Source organism: Monodelphis domestica, chromosome 3, assembly GCF_027887165.1.
Source record: "Monodelphis domestica isolate mMonDom1 chromosome 3, mMonDom1.pri, whole genome shotgun sequence".
Taxonomy (NCBI): Eukaryota; Metazoa; Chordata; class Mammalia; order Didelphimorphia; family Didelphidae; genus Monodelphis; species Monodelphis domestica.
In genome coordinates this window covers 161,898,864-161,918,464 of record NC_077229.1, presented here as the reverse complement: position 1 = coordinate 161,918,464, position 19,601 = coordinate 161,898,864, and the positions used below count along the sequence as shown (strand labels likewise).

The following is a 19,601-nucleotide window of genomic DNA, read 5'->3' as shown; positions in this document are numbered from 1 at the left end:
AATATTTCCCTGGCGACCACCTTATATTTGATTTAAAACCCAAGACACTGTAGTGAAACATATTTCTGCGGTCAAAATTTACTCACCCTCTCTTATATCTATCACAATTTATATCTTCCATCATTTTAACTCACTACAGTTTAAGACCTCAACCAATTTAAATCTCACACAAGGGAGGTTCAGAGACCTTGGCCAAGGGGCCTTCTCAGAAGATTAAATCTAGCTTGGCTTCCAGCCATGAGGTTTCCTCCAAGATGAGGGGCTTCCTCAGAGGATAGTGCTTTTTCAGGAGGTCAAGGAAAGGAGGAATCAGCAGCCTTACCACTCATCAAGTTTCTATATTATTAATATTTGTACTAGAGTGATTGTTTAGCGTCTATATCCCCAATTATGTCCCCATCATACCATTGTGATCAAGGAAATGCTTTTCTTTTGTGTTTCTACTTCCACAGTTCTTTCTCTGGATGTGAATACTGTTCTTTCTCTCAAGTCCCTTAGAATTTTCCTGGATCATTGCATTGCTATTAGTAGAGAAGTCCATTACATTTGATTGTGCCACAGTGTATCAGTCTCTGGGTACAATGTTCTCCTGGTTCTGCTCCTTTCACTCTGCATCAATTCCTGGAGATTGTTCCAGTTCACATGGAATTCCTCCAGTTCATCATTCCTTTGAGCACAATAGTTTTCCATCACCAACATATACCACAATTTGTTCAGCCTTTCCCCAATTGAAGGGCATCCCTTCATTTTCCAATTTTTTGCCACCACAAAGAGAGCAGCTATGAATATTCTTATACATGTCTTTTTCCTTATTATCTCTTTGGGGTACAAACCCAGCATTGGTATGGCTGGGTCAAAGGGCAGACAGTCTTTTAGCACTCTTTGGGTATAGTTCCAAATTGCCCTCCAGAATTGTTGGATCAATTCACAACTCCACCAGCAGTCCATTAATGTCCCAACTTTGCCACATCTCCTCCAGCTTTCATGACTTTCCATTGCTGTCATGTTAGCCAATCTTCTAGGTGTGAGGTGATACCTCAGAGTTGTTTTGATTTGGGTCTTTCTAATTATAAGAAATTTAGAACACTTTTTCATGTGCTTATCAATAGTTTTGATTTCTTTATCTGAAAATTACCTATTCATGTCCTTTGCCTATTTATCAATTGGGGAATGGCTTGATTTCCTAATCACTCTAATTTATAATGAGCTAAAGCAATTTTGTACAATTGCTTTAGCTCATTATAAATTAGAGTGATTAGGCCTTGGTCAGAGGTTTTTTATTATAAAGATTTTTTTCCCCAATTTGTTGCTTCCCTTCTAATTTTGGTTGCATTGGTTTTGTTTGTACAAAAACTTCTTAATTTAATGAAACCAAAATTATTCATTTTACATTTTGTAGCATTCTATCTCTTGCTTGGTCTTAAAATCGTTCCTTTCCCGTAGATCTGACAGGCATACTATTCTATTTTCACCTAATTTACTTATAGTTTCCTTCTTTATATTTAAGTCATTCACCCATTCTGAATTTATCTTGGTGTAGGATGTGAGATGTTGATCTAAACCCAGTTTCTTCCATACCGTTTTCTAATTTTCCCACCAGTTTTTGTCAAATAGTAGGTTTTTGTCCCCAAAGCTGGGATCTTTGGGTTTATTGTACACTTTCTTGCTCAGGTCATTTACCCCAAGTCTACTCCACTGATCCTCCTTTCTGTCTCTTAAGCAGTACCATATTGTTTTGATAACCATTGCTTTATAGTAAAGTTTAAGATCTGGTACTGCTAGGAACCCCATTCTTCACTTTTTTTTCATTATTTCCCTTGGAATATTCTTGTTCTTTTGTTCTTCCAAATGAACTTCGTTATGTTTTTTTCTAATTCAGTAAAAAAGTTTCTTGGTAGTTTGATATAGGTATGGCACTGAATAAGTAAATTAATTTGTGTAGGATTGTCATTTTTATTGTTACCCATTAGCAATTAATGTTTTTCCAATTGTTTAGATCTAATTTTAATTGTGTGGAAAGTTTTTTGTAGTTATATTCATATAGTTCTTGTATTTGTCTTGGCAAATAGATTCCTAAATATTTTATATTGTCTAGGGTGATTTTAAATGGAATTTCTCATTCTAAGTCCTGCTGTTGGGATGTGTTGGAAATATATAGATATGCTGATGATTTATGTGGGTTTATTTTGTATCCTGCAACTTTGCTAAAGTTGTTTTCACTAGCTTTTTAGTTGATTCTCTAGGATTCTTTAAGTAGACCATTATATCATCTGCAAAGAGTGAGAATTTAGTCTCCTACTTGCCTACTTTAAATTCCTTTAATCCTTTCAAATCCTTTTTCTTCTCTAATTGCTATTGCTAGTATTTCTAGCACAATGTAAATAATAGAGGTGATAATGGGCATCCTTGCTTCACTCCTGATCTTACTGTGAAGGCTTCTAATTTATCCCCATTGCAGATGATTCTTGCTGATGGTTTTAAATATATGCTGTTTATTATTTTTAGGAAAGGCTCTGAGTGTTGTATTTTGTTAAAGGCTTTCTCTGCATATATTGAGGAAATCATGTGATTTCTGTTGATATGATCAATTGTGTGGATGGTTTTCGTAATATTAAACCATCCATGCGTTCCTGATATAAATCCCCCTTGACCACTTGCTGGAGTCTGGTATAAATCCCCCTTGATCCCTTGCTGAAGTCTTTTTGCTAGAATTCTATTTGAGATTGTTGCATCTATGTTCTTTAAGGATATTGGTTGGTAGTTTTCTTTCTCTGTTTTTTGAGCTGTGTGGCTTTGTAATCAGTACCATATTTGTGTTATAAAAGGAATTTTGTATAACTCCTTCTTTGCTTATTTTGTCAAATAGTTTTTATAGTATTGGGATTAATTGTTCTTGAAATGTTTGATAGAATTCACTTGTGAATCCATCTGGCCCTGGGGATTTTTTCTTAGGGAGTTCTTTGATGACTTGTTTGATTTTTATTTGTGATATGGGATTATTTAAGTATTCTATTTCCTCTTCTGTTAATCTAGGCAGTTTATATTTTTGTAAATATTCATCTATATCACCCAGATTATTCTTTGTTGCCATATAATTGGACTAAATAATTCTTAATAATTACCTTGATTTCCTCTTCACTAGAGGTGAGGTCTCCCTTTTCATCTTTGATACTGTTAATTCAGTTTTCTTTCCTTTTTTTTTATTAGTTTAACCAGTAGTTCATCAATTTTACTTGTTTTTTCAAAGTACCTGCTCCTAGTCTTATTTATTAATTCAGTAGTTCTTTTATTTTCAATTTCATTAATTTCTTCTTTAATTTTTAGGATTTCTAATTTAGTGTCTATCTGAGGATTTTTAATTTGTACTCTTTCTAGTTTTTTAATTTGCATGCCCAATTCATTGACCTCTGCCCTCTTTGATTTTTTAATATATATACTCTGAAATATAAATTTCCCCCGAGTACTGCTTTGGCCACATTCCATAGATTTTGATATGATATCTCCTCATTGCCATTCTCTTCAAGTGAAATTATTGTTTCTATTATTTGTTCTTTGAACCAACTAATTTTGGAGATTCATATTATTTAATTTCCAGTTAATTTTTGATTTGCCTCTGTGTACCCTTACACTAATTATTATTTTTATTGCATTATGATCTGAAAAGGTTGCATTCATTATTTCTGCTTTTTTGCATTTGTTTGCAATGTTTTTATGGTCTAGCACATGGTCAGTCTGCTGAAAAGAAGATGTATTCCTTTTTCTCCCTGTTTATTTTTCTCCACATATCTATTAACTCTAATTTTTCTGAGATTTCATTTACATCTCTTACCTCTTTCTTATTTCTGTTTTGGTTTGATTTTTCTAGATCTGATAAAGGAAGGTTCAGGTCTCCACTAGTATAGTTTTACTATCTATTTCCTCCTTAAGCTCCACTAGTTTCTCCTTTAGAAATTTGGGTACTATACCATTTGGTGCATACTTGTTGAGTACTGCTATTTCCTCATTGTCTATATTGCCCTTTATCAGGATTTAATTACGTTCCCTATCTCTTTTAATCATATATATGTTTACTTTGACTTTGTCAGACATCATGACTCCAATTCCTGCCTTCTTTTTCTCAGTTGATGCCCAATAGATTTTGCTCCTTCCTCTTACTTTTACCCTGTGTGTGTGTCTACTTCCTGCATGTGTGTTTCTTGTAGACAACATATGGTAGGATTTTGGTTTCTAATCTACTCTGCTATTTGCTTCTGTTTTATGTTTGAGCTTATCCCATTCACATTCAGAGATATGATCACCACCTGTATATTCCTCATCATTTTTATTTTCTTTCCTAATCCTGCCCTTTCTTCTTTCACTATTTCCTTCTATACCAGTGTTTTGCTTTTAATTAGTCCCCCTAATCCCCACCCTTATTTTACTTCCTTTCCCACCCTCTCCCTTGTTATTCCTTCCTCTCTTATTTTTCTTTAAGGTCTATTAAATTACCTCCCTCCTCTCTTTCCCTTCCTTTTGGTACTCCCCTCCCCACTTCCCTCCATGATTTTCCCCTCACAACTTCCCTGTAGGGTAAGATAGAACTCGATATCCCAATGGATCTAGATGCTCTTCCCTCTCAGAATTGATTCCACTGAGAGTAAGACTTAAATATTACCTTTTAGCACTCTTTTCCTTTACTTCTTATAATAGTATTCTTCCTCTCCCTCTCCCATGCACCTTTTTATGTGTTATAATTTTTCCTATTTTTCTTATTCCTTCTACTTTCTCTTGGTGCCATCTTGTGTCCACCCCCTTTTTGCATATCATCTTAAACCATTTAGAACCCCAATCTCTACTTATGAATAACTCGTCTACTATGATAGTAATATAGTTTTTGAGTTACAAATATCATTTTTCTGTATAGGAATATAAACAAATTGTCCTTGCTGAAGCCCTTAAAATTTTTTCCCCCTTTTTCTTGTTTACCTTTTCATGTTTCTCTTGAATTTTGTATTTAGAAATCAAATTTTCCATTTAGTTCTGGTCGTTTCTTTACAAATACTTGGAAATCTTCCCCCAGAAGTATATAGTTAGTTTTGATGGATAGGTGATCCTTCGTAGTAGACCCAATTCTCTTGCCTTTCTGATTATCATATTCCAGGCCATGTGGTCCATTAGTGTGGAGTCTGCCAGATCCTGTGAAATCCTGATTGGTGCTCCTTGATATCTGAATTGTCTCTTTCTGGCTTCTTGCAGTATTTTCTCCTTAGTTTGGAAGCTCTTGAATTTGGCAACTACATTCTGGGGGGGTTGTCTTTTGAGGATTTAATGTAGAGGGTGATCTATGGACTAATTCATCTATTTTGCCCTCTTGTTCAAGAATATCAGGGCAATTTTCTTGGATAATTTCTTGTAGTATGATGTCAAGATTTCTGTGTTTTTTGTTTTTTTTTCCTAGATTTTCAGTTATACCTATAATTTTCAAATTGTCTCCTGGATCTGTTTTCCAAGTCCCTTATTTTCTCAGTGAGATATTTCAAGTATCCTTTTAGTTTGTCATTCTTTATACTTTGTTTTAATTCTTGCTGTCTTGTAAGATCATTATCTTATACTTGCCCAATTCCAGTTTTAAAAGACTGATTTTCAGCCATGATCTTTTGATTGTCCTTTTGGGTTTGATCTATCCTGCTTTTCTTGGCTTCCAGCAGGTCAATTCTTGTTTCCAATTTGCTTATCATTTCATGTGATTTCTGGGCTCCTTTTTCCAAGTGGGAGAGTCCAATGTCTTTAAAACTGTTATTTTCTTTTTGAACTGTTTCCCACCTTTCTTGCCATGTTTCTTCTATCTTTCTTTCTTGAGTTCAAAATTTGAGTTCCTCAACAGTTTGTGACCAATTTATATATATATATATATATATTTTTTTTTTTTTTTGAAAGTTTGGATGTGTTTGCTTGTTTGTCCAGTCTGAGTGAGGAGAGTAGGCAGGTCTCTGTGTTTTGAGCTACAGAGTGGTTTTTGCCCTGAGGCTCTGTTTCAGTTTCTCCTGTGTCCACTGTGGGCAGCCCCTCACTGTCCTATCTTTGATCCCAAGCTCCACATTCCTCAGCCTTCTGGGATCCCAAGTCTCACTGCCCTCAGGGGTAAGCCTATGGTGTCCTTAGCCAATCCTGGAGAACCTAGAGATTGCTCTGACTCTTACACTATGGGGAGGGGTGATCAGCTCGCACTTCAATAGGAGTAATTTAATCCCTTTATAGAATGGAAATGCCCAGACTTGTACCTGCCTTCAAGACTGTGCCCTATATTTGAGCCCCTTTCACTCATCTGATTTTGATTTTTGTCCTTTTGTGGCGCTTTATATCACTTGGTGGTAAGGAGAAGACTCTTGCTCCTACTCTGCTGCCATCTTAGCCCAGAATGGTCTCTTGTTTTTCTTGGAAAATTAAAGGAGGGAGGGTTTGACGAAAGGGGAGATACGTGAGAGGATTATAGAGAAAAGAGAAGTTTAATTAATGCTCCTGTGGGGAGTACATTAGAGAGTCAATTAGTGAAGGGTAAATTATTGATTTGCAGCAATGAGGGCCCTCCTAAAACTGTAACATGAATTTGTGATGGATTCAGTTGGTTCAGTCTTTTGAAGTATTTCAGCGATATGCATCATGAGATGGTGAAGAGAAGGTGAATAATAGTGGTAAAGATCAGAGGAATATTAGAACAATTTAAGGAAAGTGTGAAGGTGGTCACTTTACAGTGAATTAATGGTAGAACATAGAAAAAAACTGAATAGAACAGGGAGGTATGAATTGGTCGTAACTTGTTTTGTCTATATCAATGAGCCTAGAAATCCTGGAAAAAACATTGCTTCACATTTATATATCACCTTATATAACTCTTGTTCATTATAATCTCATGAAATTTATACAATACTGGGATGTAATTTAGAAAGGTATGTTCCCGTTTTACAGATAAGGAAAGAAATTCAATGAACAATGAGTGAGAATATGACTTCCAGTTTTCATTGACCGAATCAGGTCTAGATACTTTTACTCCCAAGTTTTAATTTTAAAATTATGAACTTTACAAATAACAACAAATAACTATTTCAGTATCCAAGAAAGAATAGGAAGATTACATGTATGAAACCATAAATCTCTATGATGTACAACTTGTTTTCAAATTTTCTAATTAAATTAAATTTTAATAATAAATTTCTCATGGTTTTACTTGTATCATTGGTACATGTCTATGTTCCCTTCTGAACTTCATTTAGCTTTATTCTGTTTATATTGAAATGTTTTATGATTTTTTTTTCAAGACACCTTTCAACTCTTATGATTTTGTAATTTTTGTCAAGAATTGTTCCCTTTCTTTTTAGACTAGAGTTCTTTCCAACTTTATAATATATTACGTGATAAAAAGTAGAATAGCAGAGAGGAAAATTGAGTGAAGGGAGTACCTGTATGTCTTCTAATATTTTGGGATATCCTTATCTTCAATCATCTTTTCCCTTTAGTTATTGTGCTATTCTGTGGATTTTAATTTGCATAAACTCAGGGTAAGTAGAAATGTAAATTTTATAGATATGGATGAACAACATGTACAAAGCTCCCTAGCAGTAGTGCAAGTTTCTTAAGAATAGTTATCTTAAAATTTTAATTGTATTCTTTATAATTCTTAACAAGCATCCAGTACCAGACACTATATACCTAACAGAAGAATATATAAACACACTAGGAATTTAAATGCTTTCTGATTTAAATTCTTAAATTGTACTTACCCTACACTTATTCTACATGGCTTGATTGACATTGTAGAAATGATTAATTCATTTCTCCCAATTATTCTCTCTCAAACTTTCTTAGGAATGTCTCAAGTAATTGTGTGTCATTTGTATATGTAACACTAGGGAATATAATATTGACAATTTTTTTTCCAAAATAAGTATCATCGATGCCTTCTGTAGTTGTAATTTTTGGGGAAAGAAATAAAATTTACTTATACTTTCCCAGTTGAATGCTTTTGTTGATGAAAAACAATTAAGCCAAGATATATGTTAAAATGACTGAATCTGACAGTGGATACAAACTTTTGTCCAACTATTTCCTTGCCTCTGTTTTAAGGAAGAAAGCATATTTCATTATCTATTCTCTGGGACTTTCAACCTTTTTTTTTTTTGCTCAGAGTTAAAATTCTTTTAGTAATTACCTTATGTAAGGGGTAGAAATGTAAGGGATTAATATAAAAGGTTAGACTGGATTATTTAGGAGTAGGGTTGCCAAGAATTTAGTCAAATTCCTAAGAGATTTATTCATAAAATATGGAAAGAATGAAAGTAAGAAAATCAGAGAGAGGATAGGGTAAGATATCTAGCCTACACACTGAGTATTTTGCTGCGGCCCCTGGCTCAACCCAGGTAGGACTAATTAGCCCTTGGCGAGAGGGGTCTCAGTCTTGAGCCGAGGACCTGTGGGTGCAGGAAGCCTCTCTTAATAGGGTAGGTCTCTGCTGAGGCTAGTCCCTTCAGAAAATCCAGGAAAGGAGGCAGCCTTTTTTCACTCACCTCTCGTTAAGGAAAGTAGGAGCAGTTCAAGATCCTCAGTCAAAGCTCCTCCAAAGTCAAGTCGAAGACAAAAGACTGAAAAGTTCCCCTCACAGAAAGTTCTTGGCATTTTTAAAGACCATTTCTTTTCAACACTTCCTGTGATTTCTTTCCATTTTATGTGTACCAATTACAGCTAAAGCTTTGCTTAGGACTGCCTAGGGAGCAGTCAGTCAATTCTAATTTGTCACCCATTTTTGCACCTGTGGGTCACAGACCTCCCCCCACTGAAGTGTAAGTGAGCTGTATACTGTTCTGGTGATTAAATTTTAAAATAGACAGGGGAGAGTTAATTTAATCTTTACACTTAATGCTAGTTTATGTTATATTCTTTGGCTCTTATTTTTACACTATATGCAAATCTTACCATGTTTCTCAGAATTTCTATAATTTTTTTAACTGTAAAACTATTTCATTGAAAATTTTCAGTTTAACATATCATTTTTTAAACCTTCAAATCCTAATACCTTAACTATTCATATTTTCAAGTTAATTCATCTAGCATTTAGCATTTTTCCCAACAGTCTCTTGGGTCACCAGAAATATGAGGAAGACAATAAATTGAGGCAGAAAAAGATACCCTTTAAGTGGATTGACCCAAACCAAATTACCCAAGAACTACATTCACTATCCCAATTTTCCCATCATATCATTGGCCAGAAATTGAGTTTATGGTGGACTGGTAACAAAATCTTTTCTCTGAAACTCAACTAATTTTATGACCACAAAAGTCATTTTATTTTTCTGAGCCTCAGTTTCCTTATTTGTAAAATAAGAATTTCAATATTTGTACTAATTTAAGTGAGATAATGTGTAAAGTGTTAAAAGTCTTTAAAGTGATATATAAATCATTTATCTGAAACTTAATGGAGAATATGAAAGTAATTTATTCTTATGTTATTTACTTATTATAATCTATAAAGACCAGGTGGGTTAGGATTGATGATCTCTTGTATAGAGAAGGAATACATCTCTCAAGGCAAATCACTGAAATCTATATACCCATTCCTCATCTTCCCTGAGTTTTAATCTTTCTTCAGCTGCCTGATGAATGCCTCTACTTGGATATCCTAAAAGCATTTCAAACTCAGGATTTTCAAAACAGCTCATTATTTTTGCATGGAAACTCACCATTTTCCCAACTTCTTCTCCCCCCCCCCCCCCCCCCCCATTTAGGGCACTACCAGACTTTTGATACCTAGGTTTACAACCTAGGAGTGATTCTTAGCCCTTCCCCCTCCCCCCCCCCCAGCATGGAACAGTTTTTTTTTGGGGGGGTGAGGTGGGGGGTATTATTCCCAAACAGAAAAGAAATGCTAAACACTAAAGAGTCACAGAATTATTAGACCTGGTTGGGACATTTTAAATTTCTGCTGATTAGAAGATCATACATTTGGTTTTCACTGAGTCCAGCCCAATAAATGCTAAGAGATCTCCACTCCCTTATTAAAGTTGTGTCCTCTGTCACTTAGCTGTTCTGGTAGCTATTGCTCAGTTAGGTACATGGGAAGAGGAAGATTCAGGATGTCTGTTGATATCTCATGAGGATCTGTGCCAAAGAAAGTAAGATAAAAGTGAGAGATTGTTCCCTCTGAGACACAAGCTTGCCTGGAATGCTTTGTGGACTAACAGGAATAGGGTACCCCTTCCCCAGCACTCAGGAGCTCAGTCTTCCTTATATTTCAATGTCAACAGGAGGAAGCCATTCTCAAGTCTGTACTCTCATTCACCCCTCATCCTAATCTGACTAGTTGCTAAATCTTGTTGATTCAGCCTTCATAGCATCTCTTGTATCTGTCTCCTTGTCTTGCTATCACAAGCACTTTGCTTCAGACCCTCATTACCTCTCTCATGGACTACTGTAACAGCCTACTTAGTAATCTTCCTGCTTCCAGTTTTTTTCCTCTCTAAGCTAGCCTTCACACAGCTGCCAAATTGATATTCCTGAAGCATAGATTTGATTGTGTTTTTTCCCTCCCCTTTTCATGAAGCTTGCATATTCACTCTTGCTTCTAGGGTAAAAAATAATAATTTCTTGATTGCCATTTTGAAATCCTACCTCAAAGTTTAAAATCCTACCTCAAAGTTCTGTGATAGTACGCAAGTGATAAAACAGCCAGTGTGGATGCATTGGGAGGTATAGTCACAACTCTGCATGTAGAACCTAGAGCACACCACTTGGATGTCTGAGCAGCCTTTTTAAGGACCACATTGCTCACCTGGCATAAGGAAGGGGCTAAAATAAGGTACCCTAAAAATTGTCTGCTTTACCTCACCCTGACTTCCCCCAGCAGGTAGAGATCCTACTTTGCAGTCAAAACATAAAAAAAAGTACATACACTTATGAAGATGATTTCAGTCATCATTAGTACATGGAATATGCAAAATTTATAAACAACACAAAATCCAGTAGGCCTGAACAGCTCTTACTGTGAGAGAACTTGGCAAAGGCTATCAATGAAGGCCAGCTTACTGAAATTGGGGCAGAATACACATTATTCTGGGGTGGCCACTGTGATAAGGAGCCCCAGGAAGCTTGTTGTCTCCCCAAAGGAGTGAACAACAGACTCGTGACCACGTACAGGAAAATGCCATGCCACCATCATCAATTTGCATGCTGCCACCATGATGAAATCTAATGAGAATCCGCTCCAAAGAATCTTCTTGGTGGTTTATATCTGGGGATATTTGCCATATTTGAACACCTTCGTATAATTACGAAAATAGTTTCGACCTCGAATGCCCCCTGGATTTCCTGTGCTTTGAGAATCTTTCTACTAGTATGTCAGCTTGTGAATTTTTGGGCCAAGAATTCATATTTGGAGTTACAATTGCTGAATTAAATGTACAGTCTAAAAATTATCCAAGATCATTAGCACCATCTGCTACTCTACTACCATCCCATCAGAAGCAAAATAGGACTACATAAGATAGGACAAAGGGTCTGTAAACTTTGATCTTTTCTAGGCAGTGCAATGGCCAGTCCATCAGTCAGCATGCATTTATTAAGGACTTACTGAGAGCCAAACAGTATGCTGAGTTTTGAGAATACAAAATACAAGTAGAAAAAAAGGCAATCCCTGCCCTCCAGAAGCATTTTAACAGGAGAAAACAATACATACAAGGAAGTTGAAAAGCGTAGAGGGAAGGTATTTGGCATAGGGGTAGGGTCAATCAGTCAATCAATAAACATTTACTAAGTGCATATTTTGTGCCAGGCACTATTGTGTTAAGGCTTAGCTGGCCACATGGAAAGAGGGAAAGCACAGTTCCTGCCCTTAAGGAACTTATAATCTAATGGGGACCCAACATGCAAGCAAATATATACAAAACAAGCTATATATAAGATTAATAGGAAATTATTACAAGAGGAAAGAGCTGGATTTAAAGAGGGGAATGTCAGTCTGGACAGGAGAAGAATAAGACATAACTGGCCTGAGTAGCCTCCTTAAATAGGCATTTCTGGGAGGAGCCATTCATCAAAGAGAAGTAGGCTGTTAGTTGGAAGGTACTTCCATTGTGTAAATTCTAATGTTTAAATAATGAACTCTTCAGTATGGTAGTGGGAAGCCCAGGGTGTAGCCTCGAGAGGAATGAGCAAAGAAAAAAGTCTTTGAGAAGTGGCCAACATGCTTGCAGTGAGGCACCAAGAACTTGCTAGTTCAGTCCTAGATTTTTTTTTTTTAGCTTTGTACAATCTGGCTTATTCTACTTTTACGGGTATAACCTTCAAGAATCCAGGGTTTCCTGCATGCCACTGTTTTCCATTGGATTGGTAGTAGTTTGTCACTGGATTATTAGTAAGGAAAACTTAAATGAAATTTGGGTTTTCTACACATGCTTTTTAGCCATGTGTTTTGCTTCCTATACTGAAGAATACATTTTAATAATATTTAGAACACAATTTCAAAACAAACTTTTGCATTTAATTCTATAAGTAAAACATACTTTTAAATAAAATACATGAAATTTTAATAAAACTTTGTAAAATTTAAATATTGGTACTTTAAAAAATTAGATCATTCATATTTCATTAGAATATTTGTTCACATAAATTAACCAGATTTAAGAACATCTATTTTTTTAAAAAAATCACTATTTTAAATATGTAATACAATAAAAGGTAAGTTTTCTTTTTTCAGGTCATTATTATTTATGCCTTCTTTCCTTATTTTTATCTGCTTCTGTAGAGCCTTCTTGAAAATTTCGACTTATCATGAGTTTATAAGAAGTAGAACTCTTATGTAGCAATTACCTTGCTCTGAAGGATAAGAACAGAAGGAATAAGAAAGCATATTTATCTTGCTGCCCTCTGGAGAATTCCCAAAAGCAAAACATGAACAATGGAAAACATTTTCAACATCATTACACAATGAACAACAATGATAACAAATTAAAACTTTACCGTTATTACATCATAACCGTCACTTTTTAAAAAAACTTACATTTATTTGCTCTATCAAAAAATCAAAGTAGCTCCTTCCTTTCTTTCCGCCCATTAGAGAAGGCATCATTTGACCAAACGATATATGTATATGTAAAACTATGTTTTGCTTATTTCTATCAGTACTTTCTCTTCAAACAATATTTGTTGCTGTATATGATGTTCTCATAGTTTCGTGTAGGTATTTCCATGATTTAAAATTTTAACTGGCTCATAATTTTTTACAATGTGGTAACAGTGCTATTCCATCACAATCATATGCCACTTGTTTAGCTATTCCTCAGTTGATGGAGATATCAAGAACCTCAAAACTCAGCGAGAATGAGACTGTGACGTTCTGGGTATAAAAACATTACCAGTACAATAAAATCAATGTAGTCTATCTGGGAAAAAATCTGATGGTATAGGAAAGGGGAAGGATAAGCATTTCTATGGTGCCTACTACATACCAGACAATGTGCTAAATTTTTAAAATAAATATCTTGTTTGATCCACACAAAAACACTATGGAGTAGTTGCTGTTATCCCCATTTTACAATTGAGAGAACTAAGGCAAATAGAGATTAAAATGACTTGTCCAGAGTCATATTGCTAATGAGTGTCAGAAGTTTGATTTGAACTTGGGTCTTAACTTCTTGTCTTGAACTCTTTAGTTGGTTTGACCTTTTGATACTCAATGATACTTCTGCTAAGAATATATTTATTACCATATTTCAGTTTCAAAAAGTACTAATAAGAATAATATTTGACTTTTACAAAGTTTTATTTAAATTTGTTTATTTTATTTAAAACTACATTTTATTAATGTAATTATATTCAGTGGGACTACCCTGTCACAACTCTGTATCATAGTAAATAGTTTTCATGCATTGCTGTTGCTGAAAAAAAAATTCATTAAATAACAATTGTAGATTTTGATAGTTGGAAAAAATCTCTGTTTATTCAAGACCATAGCTGAAAAAGATTCTACAGGATCCCTGACAAATGGTTACTAGTCTTTCTTTGAAGATGTCTGGATAAACAAAATCCACTTCACCACCTCCAAAGGAGGTGCATATATAGTTATTTATTAGAAAGTTCTTAATTTGTGATTGCTACTGACTGCAACTAATTTTACCCCTTGAAATAATAAGAGCAAGTTATTTTTTTTTTGTTTTTGTTTTTGCATGTGGAATTCCTTCAGGTACATAAAGAAGATAGCCATTATGTCTTATATTCCTTGGGTTAACTAGTTATAGTTCCTTAAACAACTCCTTATATAGAATGAACTTTTACTAATTTGGTTACTCTCAGGACATTCTTTAATTTATTAGTGTCCCTTCTAAAATATGGTTATATGTGGTTATATGAGAGCTCTGACAATCACATTGTTGCCGTATCAGCCCTTTTGAATGCAGACACACCAAAGAAGCAGGGTGCTGTAATGGATAGAAAGTGGCCTCACCATTAGGAAGATCAACCTCTTGGTATCCCCAGGCAATTCTCTAGCATTAATAAATTTCAAAGAAGTTGTAGATGTGCCTGCATGGAGAGGGAGTTTCTCCCCAGAAGTTCTCTACACAAATAAAGTCATAGATCTGAACACCAATCCCCCCAAAATAACAAAACATTTAAATTTTAAAAATTCACTGAGCCTGAGAACCAGTAAATGTGAGGTCTTTTTTAGCTAAACTACTTGCTTGCATTTCTACTTCTACCCTGAATATCTTTATAGTTATCTCAACAAAATATATAGATAGATAGGTAGTACAGTAGATAGAATGCTTGACCTGGAGTCAAGAAAACCAGAGTTCAGGTCCTGGCTCTGAGAAAGTCATAACCTCTGTTTCTGGATTATAAAAAGTGGATAATAATAGGATTTACCACCTAGAGTTGTTGAAAGGATTAAGTGAGATAATATTTATAAAATGCTTTGCAAACCTTAAAATTCTTCTTAAGTACTAACTGTTATTAGTATTAATCTATTTGATGAAACTTACTTTGATCAAGTATTGTGCATATTTTTATTTTGTGGTCTCTGGTGTTTTTTTTTTTTACTCTCTTTCATAGGATAGTGTCCAGCAGAACGAGGCAACTTCCCCTGCTGTTTGTACTGATACTCACCCAGCAAGAATTGTATCTTCAACTTCTGAGGAAGAAGAAGCATTTACTGAAAAATTTCTTAAAATCAATTGCAAGTACATTACCCATGGCAAGGTATTAAATATTTAAATTCTGATAAGGAATTTTATTGAATATTTCTGTTTTACCACATTGTAACTTACTACTAAGACAATGTTGGTACATTCATTGAGTAGTAAGTAGCTTATAGCTTTGAGTTATTCTTTATTATCTATATTAGCATGTTGTACTCAAAGACTGAGATGCTTTTGAGTAGTAGCTTATATAAGCATGTCCTTTTCTACCATTTGCTTATGATTGAATGGAGAGAATGTGGACATATACTAGTATGATAAACATATTTCAATACAAAGATTACATATAGTACATAGTGAGCTTATGAAAAAGTATTAATTAGTTATAACTATGTAAAGTGAATATTACTAAGTAATAATACTGAAGGTAGTCTAGCACTAATGGTTCTTTTTTATGTAACTCAAACTACATAAATTCATTTTTTGGCCCATACATGTTAATGAAGAGAAAACTAAAAACTGAAAAAAAAAGTTAATTGCCCAGAAAGTATCTATTTTGTAAAATTATCTTTGTAATTTTTCCTTTCACTAGCTACCCAGAATGACTTCATTTGGGATGTACTATAAGAACATAGCCAAATTTTGGCATTTATCATAGAAAAATAGTCCTGTGATTTATGTATTTACATATTATTATCCATTCAGGTGGACTGCAATTTGAATTATAAGACCTATTTGGTCTAAAAGTCAGAGTGGAATTATATACAGAGAATAGAGAAAAAAGAAGCAATTCATATTCTAAAGACCAAATATAAATGAATTACAATTTACTGTTTTGGATTCTCCTCTAGGAGGAAACCATGGATAGCGATTTAGGAAAGATTTTAAATGATTAATTTGAAAATGCAAAATATCATTGTTTCTCTTCAGAATACAAAACCATTTTTTAAAATGCTTATTTCCTCTCCAAATTTGATTTATCTCCTCCTTGAAATCTATATTCAAAATGTTAAACCAGATGAAGAGGAGATCTGATATATTTTGGTAACAAAGTAAGGGAGTTAAAAGAGCTGCTTACAGTTTGTATTTTGCGATGTTACCAAAGTAAATGAAAGGATTAGAAATCATGAAGTTAAAGATTAATGCAAAAACAGTGAGTAGTATTTTAAATTTGTTTTCTTTTAAAGAGTTTGTCACTTTTAAATGTGTTTATTAATTTTCAAGTTAAATTGTTTCACTAAAGTTAACCCAATGGAAAATTAGTGATATTTTGTCATTCATGGCATGGACCACCAGAATAAGTATCCTTTGTCACTTGTTTAAAAGAAAAAAAAATATTGATGAAGGACAGGACACCAATATCTTAGATCCTGAGTCTAGAAACCTACAATCTGTAATCTCTTCTAAGATATCAGAATATCTATGAAAGCTTGGTATCTTGACTTCTTAGAAAATGTACCTGCATAATAATATAGGGAGGTAAAGTGATTTTGCCTATGTAGACTTAGCTGGTTTCTGATGTAGCAGTAATAAAATTATTTGAGAATACCATAACGTGTTTTTCATCCACAACTCAAATCAGTCACAACATATTTTGTATGTTCCTTATATGTAAAGCATTCTGTTTTGACACTGTGAGGATTTCAAAAAAGTGTAAGACATCATTACTGGCCTTAGTGGTATTAAATATAGTTCATTATTTTTTCCCCAAATCATCTTATTTTAAGGTTTCACAAGTAAGGTATCACAAGTATCAAAAGTATTTTTAAAAATACTTTTGATTTCCTATGCTTATTTTTTAATGTAAAAGAAATAGTTTTTTACTTTCTTTTATTCCCATAGAAAATATTTTTTAAAAATTAGACTTCTTTTTAACAATAATGAGCACTTTATTAAGAAACATATCTCCTATATGTTCTGTAGTAATTTAAGATAAGGATAAAAATAATTTCTAGGGTTATATTTGAAAGTTTAAACTTTTTTTTTCCCCCGAAGGGTACAGTCAGTGGTGTGTTGCTTGTGACACCAAATAATATAATGTTTGATCCACACAAAACTGACATATTGGTCCAAGAGTGTGGCTGTGAAGAGTATGGCATCATGTGTCCAATGGAAGAGGTGATGTCAGCTGCACTGTACAGAGAAATTTTGGATGCCAAAATACAGGAATTCTTGCCCATGTAAGATTAATATTTCATATCTTTGTAGTTTATTTCATCCTGAGAAATAATCCAATTATTTTAATTACTTTTAAATTGTTCTTTGCATTTTATTTTCATTTAGTTCTTAATTTTTTTGTATATTTGTGAGAATATTCATAAAACTCTCTAGATGGGTTACTTTTAATTACTCTTTGCATATATAATCATAAATGAAATACTGAAAATTGCCTGAGAAGACATCTAATACAGTGGTTCCTCTGTCTTTTTTTCTGTCACATACTTCCAAGATATTAAAAGATATTTGGTTAGACCCAGGATGAATATTTCTCTGTGTATGCTAGTAGAATATATCATGGTGTGAATATAAAACAGGGTAAGAATATGAAAGTTATATGTTTGATTAAGATGATGGAGAAATTAGGAGAATGAGAAAAAATGTAATCCAGAAAGGAAAGGAAAAAGGAAGATCACAAAGGAAAATGAAAGATCTGAAGAATTAAAAAGGAGGGTTCAAAATTAGGCAAAATGAAAGGAGTAGAGAAAAAAAAAACTGTCAAATTTCAGTACTGCTTGGCTTTGTAGAAAGCTCAGGAAACTAGATTTCTTTGTAACCAGGTACAGTGCCTAGGTCTAGAACTAGTAGTGGCATTACTAATTAATATTCAAAGTGGTAATAAGGTTGACTTGCAAATAGACACACCAAAATAGAACAAAATCTGAAAATAACCAAACCAAATAATTATTTCTCCCTTCCCCCAATTAAAATGCCTGGATTCTTAGAATCTCGTTTTGGGCTTAAAATTATTCACTACGTCCACACTCAGCAGTGTTTTTATCTTTAAAAAAAATAATAAAGGGTTGTGTGGCCACTTGAAAAGTTGAAGGAAACATACAGCTACTGTCAAGGCAGTATATACTTGTTCAAAAGTTTCATCTCTAAACATTCTGCGTATTTGGATTAACATACTTCCCTTTAAGGATATAAATGCTTTGGAGATTGACAATAAAAGTTTAAATTGCTGTCATCAAAATTCTGAATATTTTCTGAAATTCTGAATATTTTCTCAATTTTGATACAGTTTACACAAAAAAATCATAATAGAAACCTCTTAGATAATTTCCTTTACTCAATGACTTTGTCCCTGTTGCCAACTAACTACATATATAGTTTAGAATCTTGCATTCAGGTGTAACCTTTTCAGTTGACTACCTGAACTCTCTAGCCACTCAGTTCCTCAATCTGTTTACCTGTCATGTTGATAGGACCTGGCAGTGAAGGGCCTACAAGAAAGATAGCATTTCAAACTTCTTGAGAAACTGGCTTGAGTAAGCAAGAGTGAAAGACACACACATAGATGGACAGGCAGGAGCTCCAGTGATTGATTGATAGGGCCCAAGCAAAATAAGGGATTGATCACAAGTTCAAGTTTTATTGAGAATCCATTCCAATATATATAGAAAAGTTTTCTCTAGCAACTAAAAGAAACATTGCCATATCATTGACCAATCATAAACTCTTAAGCATCACATCATTTAAGAGGCATGACTTTCCCACACAATACTGTTTATGAAAAAGCTTTACCTAAAACATTTCTAAAGTTATTCTACAAAACCCAAACTATTAAGGAATATTTACAATAACTTAAAGGTTTACAGGATTCAGGGAAAAAGAAACTCTAGGTCATTTGGTCATAACATTACAGAAGTTTCTTTTGTCATCAAAATAATGAACAACACAAGGATGATTATGAAGGAAGCTTTCCAAGAGACATCTATATTTTGGATATAGCTAGACAATACTTTTTTAAAAATTTGGAATGTTTTTCCATGGTTATGTGATTCACGATTTCCCCTCCCCCTCTTTCCTTCTCCCTCCTGGAGCTGACAAGCAATTCCACTGGGTTATACATATATCATTTAGACAGTACTTTTTGAGCTGCTATTTTGGATTCTGGCCTTGTGAAAGAAATCTCAGGCAAGCTTATAAGCGTTTCTTTAAGCCTGCTTTTCCTCAGTAGGCCTAATTTGTTCTTCCTCCTTCTTAGGTTCCTCCATAATAAATTATTCTTCCACTCCATTTCTGACATAAACAAAGATGTATCTGTATCTTTGATTTTGCTGTCATCCATAAAAGAACCACCTCTATATTCCAGAATTCTGAAAGCCCCTGATCAGACCATTGTGACTACTAGCTTTTCACCTCACCCTCTGTCTTTCCTTACAAACCCTACTCTTTATCATCTGCATTGTGACTTCTAATCCCATCACCTCCCAAATCTTA

At 34.1% G+C, this 19,601-nt stretch overlaps 1 protein-coding gene across 13 annotated transcripts in view; it reads left to right on the top strand.

Annotated features, from left to right (window-relative positions):
• Nucleotides 1-19,601, top strand: part of OXR1 (oxidation resistance 1) — a 593,469-nt gene that overhangs the window by 505,414 nt on the left and 68,454 nt on the right. For all 13 annotated transcript variants that reach the window (XM_056823193.1, XM_056823192.1, XM_007488210.3 and 10 more), the window contains 2 exons: nt 15,073-15,219; nt 17,154-17,338. In XM_056823193.1, the coding sequence (XP_056679171.1) occupies nt 15,073-15,219; nt 17,154-17,338 (332 nt within the window). The remainder of the gene's footprint in view (nt 1-15,072; nt 15,220-17,153; nt 17,339-19,601) is intronic.